This window comes from Ranitomeya imitator, chromosome 3 (genome assembly GCF_032444005.1).
Source record: "Ranitomeya imitator isolate aRanImi1 chromosome 3, aRanImi1.pri, whole genome shotgun sequence".
Classification (NCBI taxonomy): Eukaryota; Metazoa; Chordata; class Amphibia; order Anura; family Dendrobatidae; genus Ranitomeya; species Ranitomeya imitator.
The window spans coordinates 396,840,507-396,860,021 of record NC_091284.1 but is presented as its reverse complement, the minus strand read 5'-3'; the positions used below and the strand labels follow the sequence as shown (position 1 = coordinate 396,860,021).

The window sequence follows — 19,515 nt, the reverse complement described above, 5'->3', positions numbered from 1 at the left end:
GTTCGTATATTGAAGAGGACTTGTACAATTGTGGCCCCTTTTAGTAGTGTTGATGTACAAACTAACTGATGTATTACATTTAGGCTCCAAGTAATTCTTCCGATGTTCTCCAGCAAGATAGAATGGCTTCTTTGCCTATGTCGGTTATATGTAGGGTACCCCAATGACTAGTTTATGGCTGGGGGACCTTTGGTTAAAAATTGCAGTATCATTAAGGAATTTTCTACTTTTAGAAAAGTTTCCCCCAAATTGATCTTTGTTTTGGTTGCAGCGGTGATGTCACGCCGACAATTCACACCATTGAGCTCGGTGTCCGTTTATTGAAGACCGCACAAGTTTACAAATGGGTTACTGCGTTGTCACGCCATGCCTACGTGACATCACCGCTGTAGCCAAAACAAGACCGGCGCAGTGCCGAGCCTGGGGACGATGAGTGCGATGTACATTTTACATTACAGGACTTGTTTGGGGTCCAATAGTGGAAATCCCCTTAAATTTGCATATGTATGGAGTAAATGTGCATACGGGACTGTTTTTTATAGATAAATGTTCTTGCATGCCTAAATGCATTATTCCTCTAATACAAAGGCATACTGATGGGGAACACAGATTGTGGTAAAATAAAGTCTGTTTTGCAGGTGGATGGAGGAGTGCATGTGGCCCCAGGGAGTGCTGGTAAAACACAACAAGAATGTCTACAAAGCGGTTGGTCACTATAATGTGGCGATTCCTTCTGATATGTCTCATTTTCGGTTCCATGTAAGTTCTCCTATTAATTTGTCTTGGAGTCTTTTATTAAAAGAGACGCGTTTCTAATGTCCAAAAAAAAGAGCCATCTGTACTCAAAGGGTTTCCTTACATCACCTATGCCCGGTCTATTAATGTGCACATCCTGTCACAGTTCCCATGCTTCAGTATCCTTTAGAGCAGTCTGTGGGTGATCACATCACAGTTGTTTCTCATGTGGCCCTGCTCTGCATGATCAGTGACGAGAAGTGGTTGTGGAGGCTTGAGGGGGGTTGCCTGCTTTCATTTTCACTCATTGTAACTGCAATAGAAATTCTCAGTTACTGGTTATTATTATTATTTATTTATATAGCACCATTGAATCCATGGTGCTGTACATGAAAAGGGGTTACATCAAAATACAAATATCACTTACAGTAAGCAAACTAACAATGACAGACTGGTAGAGGGAAGAGGACCCTGCCCTTGTGGGCTCTTACATTCTACAGGTTAATCATTTGTCAGCCTGTCAGGTTCTCCCTTTCCCAGCCTCTCGATCTGCTTTATGCACTGCTTAGTCTGAATGTTAATATTGCAGCTTGATCTATGAATAAGGAGATACGTACAGATTTGTCTCCTGCTACCTTAGAGATCAGCCTTGACTTGTATAGTGAGTGTTAGCTTGTAGTTTTCTGAAAGTTGTCTGTGTCCCAACTATAAATCAGATAATGAGATCATATATTAAAAAAAGCGCAGAAAGAACTATATTAAGTCACTTTTTTATTAAATGCTAAGAACAAAAAAAGAATTGCAATGGTGGGCGTGTGATGTATGGCAGCATGCCAAGAGGTGGCGCCAAAGCTCAACCAGGCCTACAAAGGTATATACAGCATACGCATAGGTTGAATGAGGGTCTCACTTGGGGAAGTGGTACCCTCGATCAACCTAGGTAAATGACTGTTTATATTCGTCCATGCATACATTAGCTAACTATTTAGTCTTGTGGCATTAATCTTCATGTCCTGTTGTACTGTTTTCATTTGATATGTTATTGCACTATATCACTTTAATGTAGTATGTAGATTATTTTTTACATTTATCTCTCATTGACTGTTATGTAATTCCATTAGCCTTACTCATTTTCTGTATGCTGTATATACCATTTGTAGATCTGGCTGAGTTTTGGTGCCACCTTTTGGCTTATTGCCATACATCACCCACCCATCATTTACAATTCTTTTATTTCTCCTTCGCCTCATTGGGGGACACAGGACTGTGGATGTATGCTTCTGCCACCAGGAGCCTGACACTAAGTAAACTTGAAAAAAAGTTAGCTCCTCCTCCGTCGTATACACCCTGACACTGGCTTCGAGAGAATCCAGTTCATACTTAGTGTCTCAAGGAGGCACATCACTGGGTCCCGGATCCTTTGGGCCATTTTTTCATCACTACATCTATGGATTGAGGGGGCGACGGACACTTTTGAGGGTCCGATCTCCCCAAACCAACAATGGGCAAGCACGTGTGAGTTCCTCCACGTATCCTTTCCCGCGACGTGGGATCCCTCACCGGACTTGGCCCTGACCACCCTGAGGTATTTAGACCCTAGGCTGTACAGGTGCCCTTTGATGTTCGTGTGTGTCCCCTATTCCTACACCTCTGCTGCGGTGTTAGGTGGGGTGGTGGACGGTCCCTCTCCTTATCCTGAGCAGATAATGGAGTTAAGGTTCCTGCACCGTCATTTGCCTCCCCCCGCTGGATATACGTTGGGCAAAAAGGGGGGCTCCTGACAGGGCGCACAATGCATCTTAGATGCTTATTTACCTGGCGCTGTGGGTTCCTCCAGGCGGTTTTTGCGAATGCGGTACGGTGTTCTCGGCGCTGTGCGGCAGCTGCCGCGGTATTTTTCCTGCGCCACGGCGGTGCGGTGCTCCCGGCGCCGTGGTGGTGCGGTACCTTCGGCACCACTTCGGTCGTGGCCGACGCTGCGGTGGCGGTACGGCCGGCGCCGCAGCCTTCCAGAGGCTTCAGGCTCCGGCCTGGCATCCAGCATGCACTTCCGGGTCGTTCAGACCTGGACTTCCGCCCAGCAGACCGCGCTGTGAGGCCCCACCCCCTCCGGTGCATCTACTTCCGGTTCCGTCTTTCCTTCCCTCTCCAAGGGAAAATCGAGGCCCCGGCTTTCAGTCCTACTACAGGCCGCACCGCATCATGGCGGTCCCTCCCTTTGAGGTCGGCTGGGCATAAAGGTGAGCTCTTTTGGCTCCGCATCGTGCGTTCTTTTCCGGCGCTGTAATCGTGGGGACACAGGACTGGGGTAAGTGCTTCTCCCTCCAGCTGGCAGAAGCATTATTTTTTTTTCCCCAGTCTCAGGCCCTGGGTATAGTTTGTTACAGATCACTATGTCTAGAAGGGTTAAAACTCACACTGTCTTATATACCGTTTGTGTGGCTTGTCGTGCTGCTTTCCCGCACGCCCAGAGCAATCGTCTCAGCGAGGCCTGCGACTCTGAACGCACCCAGGAGCCCCCCCTTGCCAGCTCTCCAGCAATCTCTCCGGCTCTTGCCCCTCAAGCAGATGCTGGGGCAGCTCCACCGGAATGGGTCACGTCCTTGTCGCAATCCATGGTGTCCCTAACTGAAGCAATCAAATCCCTTCAGACCCCGGCGGTCAGGGCCAGCAGTCCTTCTGTCTCGGAGAGGGCCTCGGGGTTTCAGGAGCCTTCGGGCTGCAGGGGCCGTGCCCGCACTAGGCAGAGGCGTGGAAAGCGGATTCGCACAGTGTCACCCAGGCCCTCAGGTGCTTCTGCATCCTGGAGCTCCGTATTATGTTCTCCTTCCCCTGCAGAGAGCGGGGAAGTTGAGACAGACCATGAGTCAGAGGAGTAATTTTGAGAATCCTGGGTTTCAGGAGTCTGTAGATAGCCTGATTGAGGCTGTCAATCAGTCCCTGGGGATAAAGGACGAGCTCGCCTCATCCTCAGATCACAAAGTCTCATTTAAACGGGCTGATAGGGTTTTTTCCTCTCACCCTGAGGCTGCCGTCACACTAGCAGTATTTGGTCAGTATTTTACATCAGTATTTGTAAGCCAAAACCAGGAGTGGGTGATAAATGCAGAAGTGGTGCATATGTTTCTATTATACTTTTCCCTTTCGCCACGACAGCACCCCACTGGAGAGAGGGATCCGCCCCGCAGGAGCAGGAAACCTACCGAGAAATAAAAGGGGGCGGTCCGCCTCTCCTCCTCAGTTTAGGTTTCCTGTTCCTGCGGGAACAATCCAGGAACGACAGGATCAACATACCTGGGCTAGCATGCCGCCTGTGCGGTGTCCGTGAGAACGGCAGGGGCTGCAGCTCAGAAGCAGCGTCGGGGGAGTTCCGCTAGACGGCTCCCTCCTCAGCTGGTGGATGGAGCAGACGGCCGGGTCCGGGGAGGGCCGCCCGGCGTTCTCTCCTGCGAGCGGCGCGGCCAGGAGCGGGTAAGAGAACCTCCATTGCGGTCCGGCGCTGAGTCCCGGACCGCGCATGCGCCGACCGCCGCAATACTGGCTACCCCAGAACTGAAGGAGTCACTTCCGGGGCGCCTAGGCCGGATCTGGGGTGGGGGAGCCAGCGGCATTGCGCAGCGGGAGAGGGAAAAAAAAAAAAGGCGCACTATTTAAAAACGCCCAGAAACAATAATGCGGCGATGCAGAGATGTCATCCCCAGGTGCCATGGACCCCACAGCTGGAGATCCAGGGCCCCCCACCAAAGATCACACCAAAGGATCCTCGGAGTCCGCTCGTAAGAGTGACGGTTCCAGAACAGGATCTCGGCCTTCTGATCCGGTACTATTCGCTTCACTGGGTGAGTGTTTAAACTCTGCCTATTAAGCTGACGCTGTCTCCCTATTTCTCTTTTCTCTCTCTCTCGCTACTTATTACGCCCAGTCTAAAAAGCGACAAAAAACGAAACATAAGGAATGTGCCTTGTGTAGCCAGCCCCTTCCGGACTCATACCCCAAAAAACTGTGCACAGACTGTTTTGAGGAAACAACTCAGGGAGCGACCGTGTCCGTTACGGACTTACGGGCCATTATTAGGGAGGAACTAAAAAATATGACCCAGGAAAAACCGCGTAAAGCTAAGTCCAAAAGACCAACACTTATGTCAGACTCCGAAAGTGACCACACGGTACTGTCAGAAGCCTCCCTATCGTCATCATCATCATCATCTTCCTCAGAAATCGAGGGTCGTTCATGTTTCCCCTTAGACAGTGTGGACAACTTGGTAAAATCAATCCGCAATACCATGGGTTGTGAGGAGGTAAAGGGTGCGCAAACCACGCAGGAAATTATGTTTGCGGGTTTGGCAGAGAGAAAGAGGAGATGTTTTCCGGTTATACCAGCGGTGAAAGCATTAATTAAAAGAGAGTGGGAGAAGCAGGATCAAAGAAGCTTTTTACCCTCCGCGTCTAAACGTAAATATCCGTTTAGTGATGAGGAGCTCCTTACATGGACCAAAGTCCCTAAGGTCGATGCAGCCGTAGCTTCTACCTCCAAGCAATCCACTCTGCCTGTGGAGGATGCGGGACTTCTGGTCGACCCATTAGATCGCAAAGCTGAATCATCCCTTAAGCGATCTTGGGAGGCAGCTACAGGAATCTTTAAACCTGCAGTAGCCAGCACCTGCGCTGCCCGGTCAATGATCATTTGGATTGATCAGTTGGACCAGCAGATCGAAAATAAAATCTCGAGAGAGAAACTTCGAGCAGCCATCCCCTTAATACGTGGAGCAGCAGCTTTTATGGCGGACGCATCTGCCGACTCTCTTCGGTTAGCAGCGAGATCCGCAGGTCTTGTGAACAATGCAAGACGCGCACTTTGGATGAAAAGTTGGAAGGGGGACGCGCAGTCTAAATCTAAAATATGCGCAATCCCATGTGAGGGTGAGTACCTCTTTGGTAAAACCTTAGATGAGATACTCAAAAAGGCAAAGGACAGGAAGAAAGCTTTCCCTGATTCCTCTATTCCCTTTTACAGGAGAGCCTTTAAGAGGAGACCATTTGGTAAAAGGAGGCAAACGGATAGGTCTACAACATGGACTGCTAAAGAGGACAGGCAAAGAGGTACCATGTTTAGAAGACCCAACCCCCCAAAAGACAATAAATTCTGAGGATATACCAGTAGGGGGCAGACTAAAGTTTTTCGCCACCCAATGGTACAAAATAACATCTAGCTCGTGGGTCTTAAACATCATCCGAGATGGAATTAAACTAAAATTCTCTCGTGTTCCCCACGAGTCATATATTATAACATCCCTCAGCTCGCCCGCACAACAGCAGGCTCTAGAGCTAGAAATTCAAACCCTATTATCAAAGCGGGTTTTAGTCCAAGTTCCCGAGGGACAGGAAGGCAGAGGATTCTACTCTCCCTTATTCCTGATTTCTAAACCCGACGGTTCTTTCAGGACCATCATAAACCTTAAAAAGCTCAATTCATTTGTCAAAAACCATACATTTAAGATGGAATCCATTAGATCCACTATAAAACTCCTCTTTCCAAACTGTATGATGGGGGGCATTGATTTAAAAGATGCTTATTATTATCTCCCTATCCATGACAGATACCAAAAGTACCTCAGAGTAGCAGTGACAATCAACGGCGAAATTCATCATTTCCAGTATACAGCCATGCCCTTCGGCCTTTCAACAGCACAGAGGATCTTCACCAAGATAATGCTAGAGGTGATGGCCTACCTTCGCCAGAAAGAAACCTTAATTGTTCCATATCTGGATGACTTTTTGGTCATTGGAAATTCAGTTACTCAATGTGCTGATCGTTTGGCTCATGCAATTTCCTCTCTACAGGATCTAGGCTGGATAATCAATACCAACAAATCCAGACTCACTCCGCTATCCTGCCAGGCGTTCTTGGGGTTCCATCTAGACTCCATATCTCAAGTGTCTCCTGCCTCAGGTAAAAATACTACTGATCAAACACAAAGTCCTAGCGGCGATAAACAATCCACGTATATCCCTAAGACAAGCTATGTCCTTACTAGGATCTCTTATTTCTTGTATACCTGCGGTAAAATGGGCTCAACATCATACCCGTACACTGCAACAGCAGATTTTACAAGAAGATAGACGGTTATCTGGTCACCTAAATGTGAAAATAACCTTATCTCATGAAGTTTTAACTTCCTTAAAGTGGTGGCTGAATTCAGATCATTTAATGAGTGGTGTTCCATGGATAATAACGCCATCTCATACCATAACCACGGACGCCAGTCCTCATGGATGGGGCGCTCATATGGGGAATGATTTTTGCCAAGGGCTTTGGAACATGGAGGAAAGCTGCTACTCCTCTAATGTTAAAGAATTAAATGCAGTAAAATATGCCCTATGCCATTTTCTCCCACAGCTACGAGGGAAGGACGTCAGAATCCTTTCCGACAACACCACCACAGTGGCGTATCTAAACAGGCAAGGAGGCACGCGATCAGAGACTCTGATGTCTTCTGCTACAGAAATCCTGAATCTAGCAGAAAGTCACCTAACATCCCTTACTGCACTGCACATAAGAGGGGAAAACAACCAGCAGGCGGACTTCTTAAGTCGACACACCTTGAAACAAGGAGAGTGGTGCCTAAACCAGCAGATTTTTCGAGATATAGTATCCCTATGGGGTCAACCTCAAATAGATCTCTTCGCCACAAGGAGAAACAGAAAAGTCCGGAAATTTGCCTCCCTATCTCTAGCGGATCATCCGGACATTCTGGACGCTCTACAAGCCCCTTGGCAGTTCAGTCTAGCATATGCTTTTCCACCGATCATACTGCTGCCCCAAGTCATTCGCAAAATCAGAACCGAAGGAGCGAGGGTGATACTAATAGCTCCATTCTGGCCCAAGAGACCATGGTTCTCGTGGCTGCAAACCATGTCGATCTCAGATCCTTGGGTCCTCCCCTCAACACCCAGTCTTCTCTTCCAGGGTTCGTTTTTCCACCCTCAAGTGGACAGTCTACATCTCACGGCCTGGAATTTGAGAGGCAGATGCAAAAATCAAGGGGGTTCTCGGAGGGATTGATAAACACGCTCCTCCAGAGTAGAAAACCTTCCACTACAAAAATTTACACAAAAATATGGAAGAAATTCTTACAATTCCATACATCTTCAAACACGTCAGAAATTCCAATACAGTCTATCCTGGAATTTCTTCAAAAAGGGAGAGAACTAGGTTTAACTGCAAACACCTTAAAAGTTCATGTTTCAGCACTAGGAGCTCTCTATGGCCATAACATTGCGGGGAATAGATGGGTATCCCGATTTATTACAGCCTGTGAACGGATAAATCCAGTTAATATACCTAGAGTTCCTCCCTGGGATCTAAACTTAGTTTTACAAGCCCTAACAGACTCTCCATTCGAACCAATAGATTCAATACCAATCAAGATCCTATCACTAAAAACAGCCCTCTTGGTAGCACTGACTTCAGCTAGGAGAATCGGTGACATCCAAGCACTCTCTATAGATCCACCTTTCCTGCTAACTTTTCAGGATAAGTTGGTCCTTAAACCAGACCCTTCCTACCTTCCCAAAGTAGCTGACATTCCATAGGTCTCAGGAAATAATCTTGCCCACTTTCTTCAGTAATCCTTCCACTCCTGAAGAACAAAAGTACCACACTCTAGATGTTAAAAGAGTAGTGTTAAAGTACATTGAAAGAACCTGTAGCTGGCGACAGTGTAGGGCTCTGTTTATTTCCTTCCAGGGTCACAAGAAGGGTCATGGAATAACGAAAAGCACGTTATCCCGGTGGATCAGAGAGTCTATCAGACTGGCCTATTCCGCGAGTAAAGAAAACCCTCCGGAAGGCATAACGGCGCACTCTACCAGAGCTATGGCATCCACCTGGGCAGAAAGGGGAGAGGTCCCAATTGAGACTATATGTAAGGCGGCAACTTGGTCAAATCCCTCTACATTCTATAATCACTATAGGCTTGACCTATCGTCAACTTCTGACCTAGACTTTGGCAGGACTGTCCTCAGCACGGTGGTCCCCCCCTAGGTGATGGTCTCTGTAAGCTCTCCAGTGGGGTGCTGTCGTGGCGAAAGGGAAAAAGCCGGATTACTCACCGGTAATACTCTTTTAGTGAGTCCACGACAGCACCCTCTTATATCCCTCCCTATATTAATATAGTACTTACTATTGAGTAAAATTCTTTTAATCATATATGAGCAAATATGTTTGAAAATGAAATAAATTATATTTGCCTAATACTGGCAGTCCTCCGGGTACTCTGAAATCAAAACTGAGGAGGAGAGGCGGACCGCCCCCTTTTATTTCTCGGTAGGTTTCCTGTTCCTGCGGGGCGGATCCCTCTCTCCAGTGGGGTGCTGTCGTGGACTCACTAAAAGAGTATTACCGGTGAGTAATCCGGCTTTTTCCTCTAATTGTTCCACTCCTGGTTTTGGCTTACAAATACTGATGTAAAATACTGACCAAATACTGCTAGTGTGATGGCAGCCTGAGTTTGAGGACTTGATTCGGCGTAACCGGGAACACCCGGACAAGTGTTTTTCAGGGCAAATAGCCTTGAAGGTTAAGTACCCCTTTGCTGCTGAGCTGTCTAGTAAATGGGCAGAAAATCCTTCTATAGATCCTCCGGTGTCCCGTTTAGCCTCATTGCTATCTCTCCCTAATGGCTCTTCGATTAAGAACCCTACGGATCGTCTTATAGAGAGCATGGCTCGTTCCGTTTTTGAGGCTTCAAGTTTGGCACTTTTTTCTTCCTTTGCGGCAACTTGGGTTGCTAAGGCTATGATGTCTTGGTCAGTCTTTAACAAAGGCTCTTCAAGAAGGTGATTTGCCAGCAGAGTTGGCGGAAATGTCATCTCAGATAGCTCTTGCTGGTAGCTATCTGATTACTGCATCCTTAGATGCGGCAGACTGTGCCTCTTCGGCTGCGGCAAATGCTATCGCTATTAGAAGGGCTCTCTGGTTAAGAACATGGCGGGCAGACTCTACCTCTAAAAAGTCTCTTACAACCCTACCATATCAGAGGGGTCGCTTATTCGGAGAGAAGCTGGATCAGCTTATTTCTGACTCCACAGGAGGAAAGAGTAAGTTCCTTCCTCAGCAGAGGATTAGACCGCCTTTTCGTCACCAATTTCAGGCCCGTTTCAGACCCTTTCGTAATGCTAGATGGCACCCAGCATCGGGCGCTGCTGTGCAGGGTCGGCCCAATCAGGACTGAGACGTTCGGATCTCTTATACGGCCAACCAGTGGGGAAGAATGCGTTCCCAGTCAACTAGATCCAGAGGAGCTAGGACTCAAAGGTTTTCGGCCAAGTGACTGGAGGCCTCCTCGGAGTGTCTCCAACAGAGTAGGCGGACGTCTACTTTTGTTTCGCCAGGTCTGGCTTCAAGTAATCCACGACCGGTGGGTGGGAGAGCTAGTATCTTCAGGTTACAAGATAGAGCTGGTCTGTCAGCCTCCTCCCAGGTTCTTCCCATCCCGTCTTCCCGGGTCCGAGTCCCATCGACAAGACCTGTACAATTCCATAGAGTCCCTTCGTCTCAGCTTAGTCATTTCTCCTGTTCCAAGGGAGGAAAGGTTTCAAGGATTTTATTCCAATCTTTTTGTAATCCCCAAAAAGGACGGAACAGTAAGGCCTATCCTAGATCTGAAACACTTAAACAGGTTTGTCCGCGTTTGTCACTTTCGGATGGAATCTCTTCGGTCAGTGATTGCTTCAATGGAAAAGGGAGAGTTCTTGCCTCAATAGACATTCAGGATGCCTACCTACATATTCCCATTTTTCCTCCTCATCAAAGGTTTCTCAGGTTTGCTTTAAACAACCTACATTTCCAGTTCATGGCTTTACCCTTCGGGCTGGCCCCCGCCCCCAGGGTGTTCACGAAAGTCATGTCAACTGTGGTGTCCATTCTGCACTCTTCAGGCATAGTAGTCTTGCCATATCTGGACGATCTTCTCATCAAGGGGCCGACCTTTCATGCTTGCAAGGAAAATGTCAGCATTGCTCTAGACACCCTTTCTCGTCTGGGTTGGCTAGTAAATTTAAGGAAGTCGTCCCTAGAACCATCTCGGAGGATTTCATTTCTAGGCATGATTTTCGACACCTTTCAAGCCCTGTCAATCCTTCCCCGGGACAAGGTCCTAACCCTTCAGCAGGAAGTGAGGAATCTTCAGCAACCATACCCTCATACGATCCCGTCCTGCATGAGGGTGTTAGGAAGGATGGTTGCAGCTATAGAAGCAGTACCATTTGCACAGCTTCACCTTCGACCTCTTCAACACGCAATCTTAGCAGTATGGAACAGGAATCCACTCTCTCTCAACAGCAGATTTCTGTTGTCTCCCCAGATCAGGCAGGCTCTGTCATGGTGGTTAAGCAGCTCGTCCCTACTGGGGGGGAAACCCTTTCTCCCAACCAATTGGCTGGTGGTTACAACAGATGCCAGTCTCCTGGGGTGGGGAGCAGTGTTTTTTCACCACACAGCTCAGGGGCGTAGGTCTCCTCAGGAATTAGATCTCCCCATCAATCTCTTAGAGATTCGGGCAGTTCGACTAGCTTTGCTTTGCATTTTTTCCACCATCTTCTGGCGGGTCGCCCTGTCCGAATTCAATCGGACAACGCCACAGCCGTGGCCTACATAAATCATCAGGGGGGCACCCGCAGCAAGGCAGCCATGCAGGAGGTAAAGCAAATACTGTCCTGGGCCGAGAGGAATCACTCGGTGATTTCAGCAGTCCACATTCCGGGCGAAGAGAACTGGGCAGCAGATTTCCTCAGCCGTCGGGGTCTGGCGTCCGGGGAATGGTCTCTCCATCCTGAGGTATTTCAGCAAATATGCCATCTATGGAGGACTCCGGATGTGGATCTAATGGCTTCCAAGTGGAATGCCAAGGTACCCAGATTTGTCTCCCGGTACCGAGATCCACAGGCAATCGCCGTGGATGCGCTAGTACTGACTTGGAACCAATTTCATCTCTCCCATCTGTTCCCTCCTCTGGCGCTGCTCCCGAGGGTAATCAAGAAGATCAAGTCAGAAGGAGCGCCTGCTATTCTGATCGCCCCGGATTGGCCGCGGCGAACCTGGTATGCGAACCTGGTATGCGGACCTAGTACAGCTTCTCGCCGGGGTTCCATGGCGGCTCCCCGATTGTCCAGATCTTCTATCTCAAGGGCCTATTTACCACCAGAACTCAGGGGTCCTACGTTTGATGGCCTGGCCATTAAATCTTGGGTTTTAACTCAGGCAGGATTCTCCCAAGAGGTAGCAGATACCATGATCAGTGCACGTAAACCCTTTTCGGCCAGAATTTATCACACTTGGAAAGTTTTTCTTTTTTGGTGTTGTGAGCGCGGGCTGCCTCCTCTGCGTTTTTCCATCCCTAATATTCTACCCATTCTCCAAGCAGGACTGGATTCAGGGCTTGCTCCATGTACTCTTAAAAGGCAGATTTCAGCCTTATCGGTCCTTTTTCAGCGTAGGATTGCTACTAACCGTCAGGTTAGGACTTTTTTTCAGGGAGTCGCTCATAAGGTACCTCCTTATAAAACTCCTTTGGAAGCTTGGGACCTTAATTTGGTCTTAAGGGCCTTGCAGGAGGCTCCCTTTGAGCCTTTTCAAGATATTTCCTTGACTTTCCTTTCTTGGAAAGTCGTATTTTTGGTGGCCATAACTTCCATAAGGCGGGTATCAGAACTGGCAGCCCTCTCCTGTCATACTCCCTTTCTACGTTTTCATCAGGACAAGGTAGTAATTAGACCAGCACCTTCCTTTTTGCCGAAGGTTGTTTCCTCGTTCCACATTAATGAGGATATAGTTCTTCCTTCTTTTTGCCCGGCGGGCACAGGAAGGGATGCGCGGCCTCAAAATCTACCCTAGCCAGGTGGATTCCTGCAGCCATTCAGGAGGCTTATCGCGCCAAGGGCTTGATAGTTCCGGCTGGAATCAAAGCTCACTCCACTAGAGCGATTCGGCATCAGGCCTCAGCAGAACAGGTTTGCAAGGCTGCAACCTGGTTTAGTTTGCATACCTTTGCCATGCATTATAACGTCCACTCCCAGATCTCTGCAGATGCAAGTCTGGGAAGAAGGATTCTTCATGCGGCGGTGACGCACTTATAAGGCAACCATTATCTGGTTAATTTTTACTGGTGAGTAAACTTCCCTCGCAAGGACTGCTTTGGGACATCCCGCAGTCCTGTGTCCCCCAATGAGGCAAAGGAGAAATAGGGATTTCTGTGTTACTCACCGTAAAATCCTGTTCTCAGAGACGCTCATTGGGGGACATGGCTCCCTCCCTGGTAGCCTGATGGCTGTTTTGGCTATATCTGATTTTATCAGTCAGTAGGACTTTTTCTAGACATAAGTTTTCTGTATTTATGCTGTTATATTATTTTTTGTGTTTTGTTCTCCTACTGCTTTTGCACCAAACTGGATTCTCTGTTAGCCAGTGTCAGGGTGTATATGACGGAGGAGCGAACTTTTTTTCAAGTTTACTTAGTGTCAGCCTCCTGGCGGCAGAAGCATACACCCACAGTCCTGTGTCCCCCAACGAGCGCCTCGGAGAAAAGGATTTTAAGGTAACACAAAAATCCCTATATTCTTTTGCATTTAATAAGTGACTTTTAATATAGTACTTTGCACATTTTTTTTGTATATGATCTCATGTATCGGTATGCGCTGGAAATTTTTTTTTTTTTTTAATTATTATTTTTGTCCAGACCCAGAGATACCAGATAGATCTCTATTCTAGACTTAGTGGTATCTTAGTCAATTGCTGCATTTCAGGTATGTATAAATCTGTTAAGTAGCACTGGCCTGCTGCTTTCAATGTAATGTGAACTTAGGAGGACATCTCCATCTGCAAGCAGTATACTCCTGCTGTATACTGTATGATTATGGAGATATCAAATTTATGCAGTTTTAAAACTTTTGATAAAAATATATATATATATTTTTTTTTTTTCCCCAAAACAGTGTATGAGCCATAAGGTTACCATTTTTAGGTCTACTGAACTATGTGGGTTGTTTGACAAGATGTAGTTTTCTTTGGTTCCATTTTGGGGTACCTATTAGTGATGAGCGAGTGTACTCATTGCTCGGGTGACCTCCGAATATTTGTTATTGCTCGGAGATATAGTTTTCATCGCCTCAGTTGCATGATTTATGGGTTCCAGATAAGCTGAATACATGTGAGAATTCCCTAATAAACAGGCATTCCTCACATGTATTCAGCGTATTTGGAAGCCGTAAATCATGCAACTGAAGCGATGAAAACTAAACTATACCTCCGAGCAGTCACAAATACCCGGAGGTCACCCGAGCGTGCTCAGGCAAACCCGAGCAACGAGTATACTCGCTCATCAGTAGTACCTATGAATCTTTTTTTTTTTTTTTTTTTCATGCATGCCTTTGCGGAGGTGATATAAGCGTAAGCAAAATGAATTATGAAGGGAAAAAAAATTAGATGTGTACGCACGCGCGCGCACACACTTTTTAGTAATTATGACCTTATTTATTTAAAATATATATTTTTTTTATTTGCTTGAAAAATAAAGTTGAAAACGTTTATAAAAAAAAGTTATGAAAAAATATTTTTCTCTTGATAGTTTTGAGTTTTATTTTTTGCTGAACCAGCTGTAGTTTTTGTACCATAATTGGGTACATTAGACTTTTTGTATTCTGCTTTTTGATAGTACTGTTGAACCAAAAACAGCACCTCTAGCATTGTTTTAAGTATATTCTTATACAATATGATTACGGTGTTTTTAGTGAAAGTGTCTGCAAGCCTTTATGCCATTTTGTATCAAATTGAAAAATCCATAATGTGGCTAATTGTTTGACTCGAGTAAAGGTTTGCTAAGCACCTCCTGAAAACAGGATATAAACTGTGCATTATTGATACAGGCAATTTTTCTGAATGCCTAGACATGCATATATTTACTAAGGGTTGATTTACGCCAACCGACCAGCACTGTATGATGGGGCAAACGATGCACACGGAGCACCCCCAACCCTGAGTGCACGTTCTGTGACTAGTTGGTGGGGTAGTCTGTCTGACAATGTATAGCTCACTTGTTAAGTCACTGGAAGATAGTACAGATGGGGGGTGGCAGTTTGATAACCCTGTGTTCTTTCTCCCTGCTGTCACTTGTAGCTCCCCTTTCTCTCACAAAGGCACAGCTCCAGAAAGTAGAAATTTCCTTCTGCTCCCCGACTTCAAACAAGTGCTTCTTCCCATATATTGCCCCTAGGGTATGAATGATTTTAAAAGTAAGACTCTTTAACATGGTACTAACATCTATGTGTTCTCTTTTAATTTAATGTGATGTCATAGATGTAGGACTGCAGTGCCCATGATGACAGTCTTTACATGGATAATCTTTTTATGCGCTTTTAAGCATTAAGATCTTAGGCAGTGAACCTTCAAATGAAGAAAAAAATCTATTTTTAATGTGTTTTCACTATTTTGTTTTTTCCTTCCACCAGTTTTTCTTCAGTAATCCACTGCGAGTTTTGAACATTTTAACAACGCTGGAAGCATTTCTCATCTTCTACCAACTATATTCCCTTTTATCGTCAGAGAAATGGCATCATACCATTTCTCTAGCCCTCATACTTTTCAGTAATTACTATGCCTTTTTCAAGCTGCTTCGTGACCGGATTGTCTTGGGGAAAGCATATTCATATACTGGGGCCTCGGACTCTGAACAGAAAATGAACTGACTCTTCCTACACCAAAGCTCTGTATTTTTGTTACAATTGCTTTGTTTCCCTATGTAATTAAAACAAAAGCATATTTTTTTACTCTTAAGCTGTGTGTGTGTGGTCTCTTTCACAAGATGGCAAGATGCTGTACAAGCTTGGTATGAGCTGAGAAGTTGAGCCTGCACTTGTAGTAGCAAGTGTCAGCCTATTAGTTCCTGCCAGCAGAAGGTTCCTGTCTACTATTTCATATCGGTGTGAAAACCTTACAGAGCATTATGTCAGTTATGTGCACACGTTGCGCATTGTCTTGCGTTTTTTGATGTGCAGATTTGCCTTACTCGATGTATAGTCAATGGGTGCAGACACATTGCATTTCCGCACAAAGAATTCTGTGCAGATTTTTCCGCAGCACGTGCACAGCAATTCTCAAATTCCCATTGACTATCATTGTTACTGTACTTCACTGCGGATTTGATGCAACTCCGCACGTCCAAACACGCTGCGGAAACGCATCAAAATCCGCAACATGTGCACATAGCCTGATACAGAAGTATAGCAGTACATTATAGCTGTCAATTTTCAGTGATCTGAAGTCTATACTACCCTCCTGAAAGAATTGCAATGTAGAATACCAGCTATATAATAAACTGTATGTTTAAGGCTGGTTTCAGATTTCGTTTGGCATGGCTGCAGATGAAAGCCTTCTTCCTCCGTTAATCCCTGCCCACTGCCACACCTCTTCCTTCAGCCCCGCCTACCTCTGCATGCTTCCTGCGTACCCTATCTTTAGCATTGGATACGCAGGCCTTTTGGATGTATGTAGATGCCTCCGCATGCGTCGTTTTTACGCTGCGCTGACCTACATCAAACGCAACATATTGCAGTCGGCGCAGCTTCAAAAAGACGCATCCACATACATCTGCATGGCCTGTGTACCCAATGTTAACCCCTCTGTGACCTTAGACGTACTATCCCGTCGAGGTGCCCTGGGCTTATCTGACCCTGGACGGGATAGTACGTCATAGCCGATCGGCCGCGCTCACGGGGGGAGCGCGGCCGAGTGTCAGCTGCTTATCGCAGCTGACATCCGGCACTATGTGCCAGGAGCGGTCACGGACCGCCCCCGGCACATTAACCCCTGGCACACCGCGATCAAACATGATCGCGATGTGCTGGCGGTATAGGGAAGCTTCCCGCAGGGAGGGGGCTCCCTGCGGGCTTCCCTGAGCCCCCCGCAGCAACGCGATGTGATCACGTTGCTGCGAGGGTCTCGCCTCCCTCCCTGCTTCCTCCAGCCCTGGATCCAAGATGGCCGCGGATCCGGGTCCTGCAGGGAGGGAGGTGGCTTCACAGAGCCTGCTCAGAGCAGGCACTGTGAAGGCTGCAGCGCTGCATGTCAGATCAGTGATCTGACAGAGTGCTGTGCACACTGTCAGATCACTGATCTGTGATGTCCCCCCCTGGGACAATGTAAAAAAGTTTAAAAAAAAATTTCAAAATGTGTAAAAATAAAAAAAAATATTCCAAAATAATGAAAAAAAATATATATATTATTCCCATAAATACATTTCTTCATCTAAATAATAAAAAAAAACCAATAAAAGTACACATATTTAGTATTGCCGCGTCCGTAACGACCCGACCTATAAAACTGTCCTACTAGTTAACCCCTTCAGTAAACACCGTAAGAAAAAAAACGAGGCAAAAAACAACGCTTTATTATCATACCGCCGAACAAAAAGTGGAATAACACGCGATCAAAAGGACAGATATAAATAACCATGGTACCGCTGAAAGCGTCATATTGTCCCGCAAAAAACGAGCCGCCATACAGCATCATCAGCAAAAAAATAAAAAAGTTATAGTCCTGAGAATAAAGCGATGCAAAAATAATTATTTTTTCTGTAAAATAGTTTTTATCGTATAAAAGCGCCAAACCATAAAAAAATGATATAAATGAGGTATCGCTGTAATCGTACTGACCCGAAGAATAAAACTGATTTATCAATTTTACCAAACACGGAACGGTATAAACGCCTCCCCCAATAGAAATTCATGAATAGCTGGTTTTTGGTCATTCTTCCTCACAAAAATCGGAATAAAAAGCGATCAAAAAATGTCACGTGCCCGAAAATGTTTTCAATAAAAACGTCAACTCGTCCCGCAAAAAACAAGACCTCACATGACTCTGGACCAAAATATGGAAAAATTATAGCTCTCAAAATGTGGTATTGCAAAAAAATATTTTTTGCAATAAAAAGGGTCTTTCAGTATGTGACGGCTGCCAATCATAAAAATCCGCTAAAAAACTCGCTATAAAAGTAAATCAAAGCCCCCTTCATCACCCCCTTAGTTAGGGAAAAATAAAAAAAAATGTATTTATTTCCATTTTCCCATTAGGGTTAGGGTTAGGGCTAGGATTAGGGCTATGGTTAGGGTTAGGGTTAGAGCTAGGGTTAGAGCTAGGGTTAGGGCTACAGTTAGGGTTGGGGCTACAGTTAGGGTTGGGGCTACAGTTGGGGTTGGGGCTAAAGTTAGGGTTAGGGTTTAGATTACATTTACAGTTGGGAATAGGATTGGGATTAGGGTTAGGGGTGTGTCAGGGTTAGAGTTGTGGTTAGGGTTACCGTTGGAATTAGGGTTAGGGGTGTGTTTAGATTAGGGTTTCAGTTATAATTGGGGGGGTTTCCACGGTTTCGTCACATCAGGGGCTCTCCAAACACGACATGGCGTCCGATCTCAATTCCAGCCAATTCTGCGTTGAAAAAGTAAAACGGTGCTCCTTCCCTTCCGAGCTCTCCTGTGTGCCCAAACAGGGGTTTACCCCAACATATGGGGTATCAGCGTACTCAGGACAAATAGGACAACAACTTTTGTGGACCAATTTCTCCTGTTACCCTTGGGAAAATACAAAACTGGGGGCTAAAAAATAATTTTTGTGGGAAAACAAAAAGATTTTTTATTTTCACGGCTCTGCGTTATAAACTGTAGTGAAACACTTGGGGGTTCAAAGTTCTCACAACACATCTAGATAAGTTCATTGAGGGGTCTAGTTTCCAATATGGGGTCACTTGTGGGGGGTTTCTACTGTTTAGGTACATTAGGGGCTCTGCAAACGCAATGTGACGCCTGCAGACCAATCCATCTAAGTCTGCATTCCAAATGATGCTCCTTCCCTTCCGAGCCCTCCCATGCGCCCAAACGGTGGTTCCCCCCCACATATCGGGTATCAGCGTACTCAGGACAAATTGGACAACAACATTTAGGGTCCAATTTCTCCTGCTAACCTTGGAAAAATACAAAACTGGGGGCTAAAAAATAATTTTTGTGGGAAAAAAATTTTGTTTTATTTTTATGGCTCTGCATTATAAACTTCTTTGAAGCACTTGGTGGGTCAAAGTGCTCACCACACCTCTAGATAAGTTCCTTAGGGGGTCTACTTTCCAAAATGGTGTCACTTGTGGGGGGTTTCAATGTTTAGGCACATCAGGGGCTCTCCAAACGCAACATGGCGTCCCATCTCAATTCCTGTCAATTTTGCATTGAAAAGTCAAACGGCGCTCCTTCCCTTCCGAGCTCTCCCATGCGCCCAAACAGTGGTTTACTGCCACATATGGGGTATCAGCGTACTCAGGACAAATTGGACAACAACTTTTGGGGTCCATTTTCTCCTGTTACCCTTGGTAAAATAAAACAAATTGGAGCTGAAGTAAATTTTTTGTGTAAAAAAGTTAAATGTTCATTTTTATTTAAACATTCCAAAAATTCCTATTAAACACCTGAAGGGTTAATAAACTTCTTGAATGTGGTTTTGAGCACCTTGAGGGGTGTAGTTTTTAGAATGGTGTCACACTTGGGCATTTTCTATCATATAGACCCCTCAAAATGACTTCAAATGAGACGTGGTCCCTAAAAAAAAAATGGTGTTGTAAAAATGAGAAATTGCTGGTCAACTTTTAACCCTTATAACTCCCTAACAAAAAAAAAATTTGGTTCCAAAATTATGCTGATGTAAAGGAGACATGTGGGAAATGTTACTTATTAAGTATTTTGTGTGACA

General features: G+C 45.8%; 1 protein-coding gene across 6 annotated transcripts in view; it reads left to right on the top strand.

Annotated features, from left to right (window-relative positions):
- Positions 1–15,561, top strand: part of TMEM39B (transmembrane protein 39B) — a 37,035-nt gene extending 21,474 nt beyond the window's left edge. For 4 of the 6 annotated variants that reach the window (XM_069757017.1, XM_069757020.1, XM_069757018.1 and 1 more), the window contains 2 exons: positions 639–759; positions 15,237–15,561. In XM_069757017.1, the coding sequence (XP_069613118.1) occupies positions 639–759; positions 15,237–15,473 (358 nt within the window). In that variant the 3' untranslated portion in view covers positions 15,474–15,561. Of the gene's footprint in view, positions 1–638; positions 760–14,904; positions 15,021–15,236 lie in introns of all 6 variants that reach the window. The other 2 variants (XR_011319285.1, XR_011319286.1) reach the window with 1 other exon arrangement.
- Positions 15,562–19,515: the final 3,954 nt, after the last annotated feature.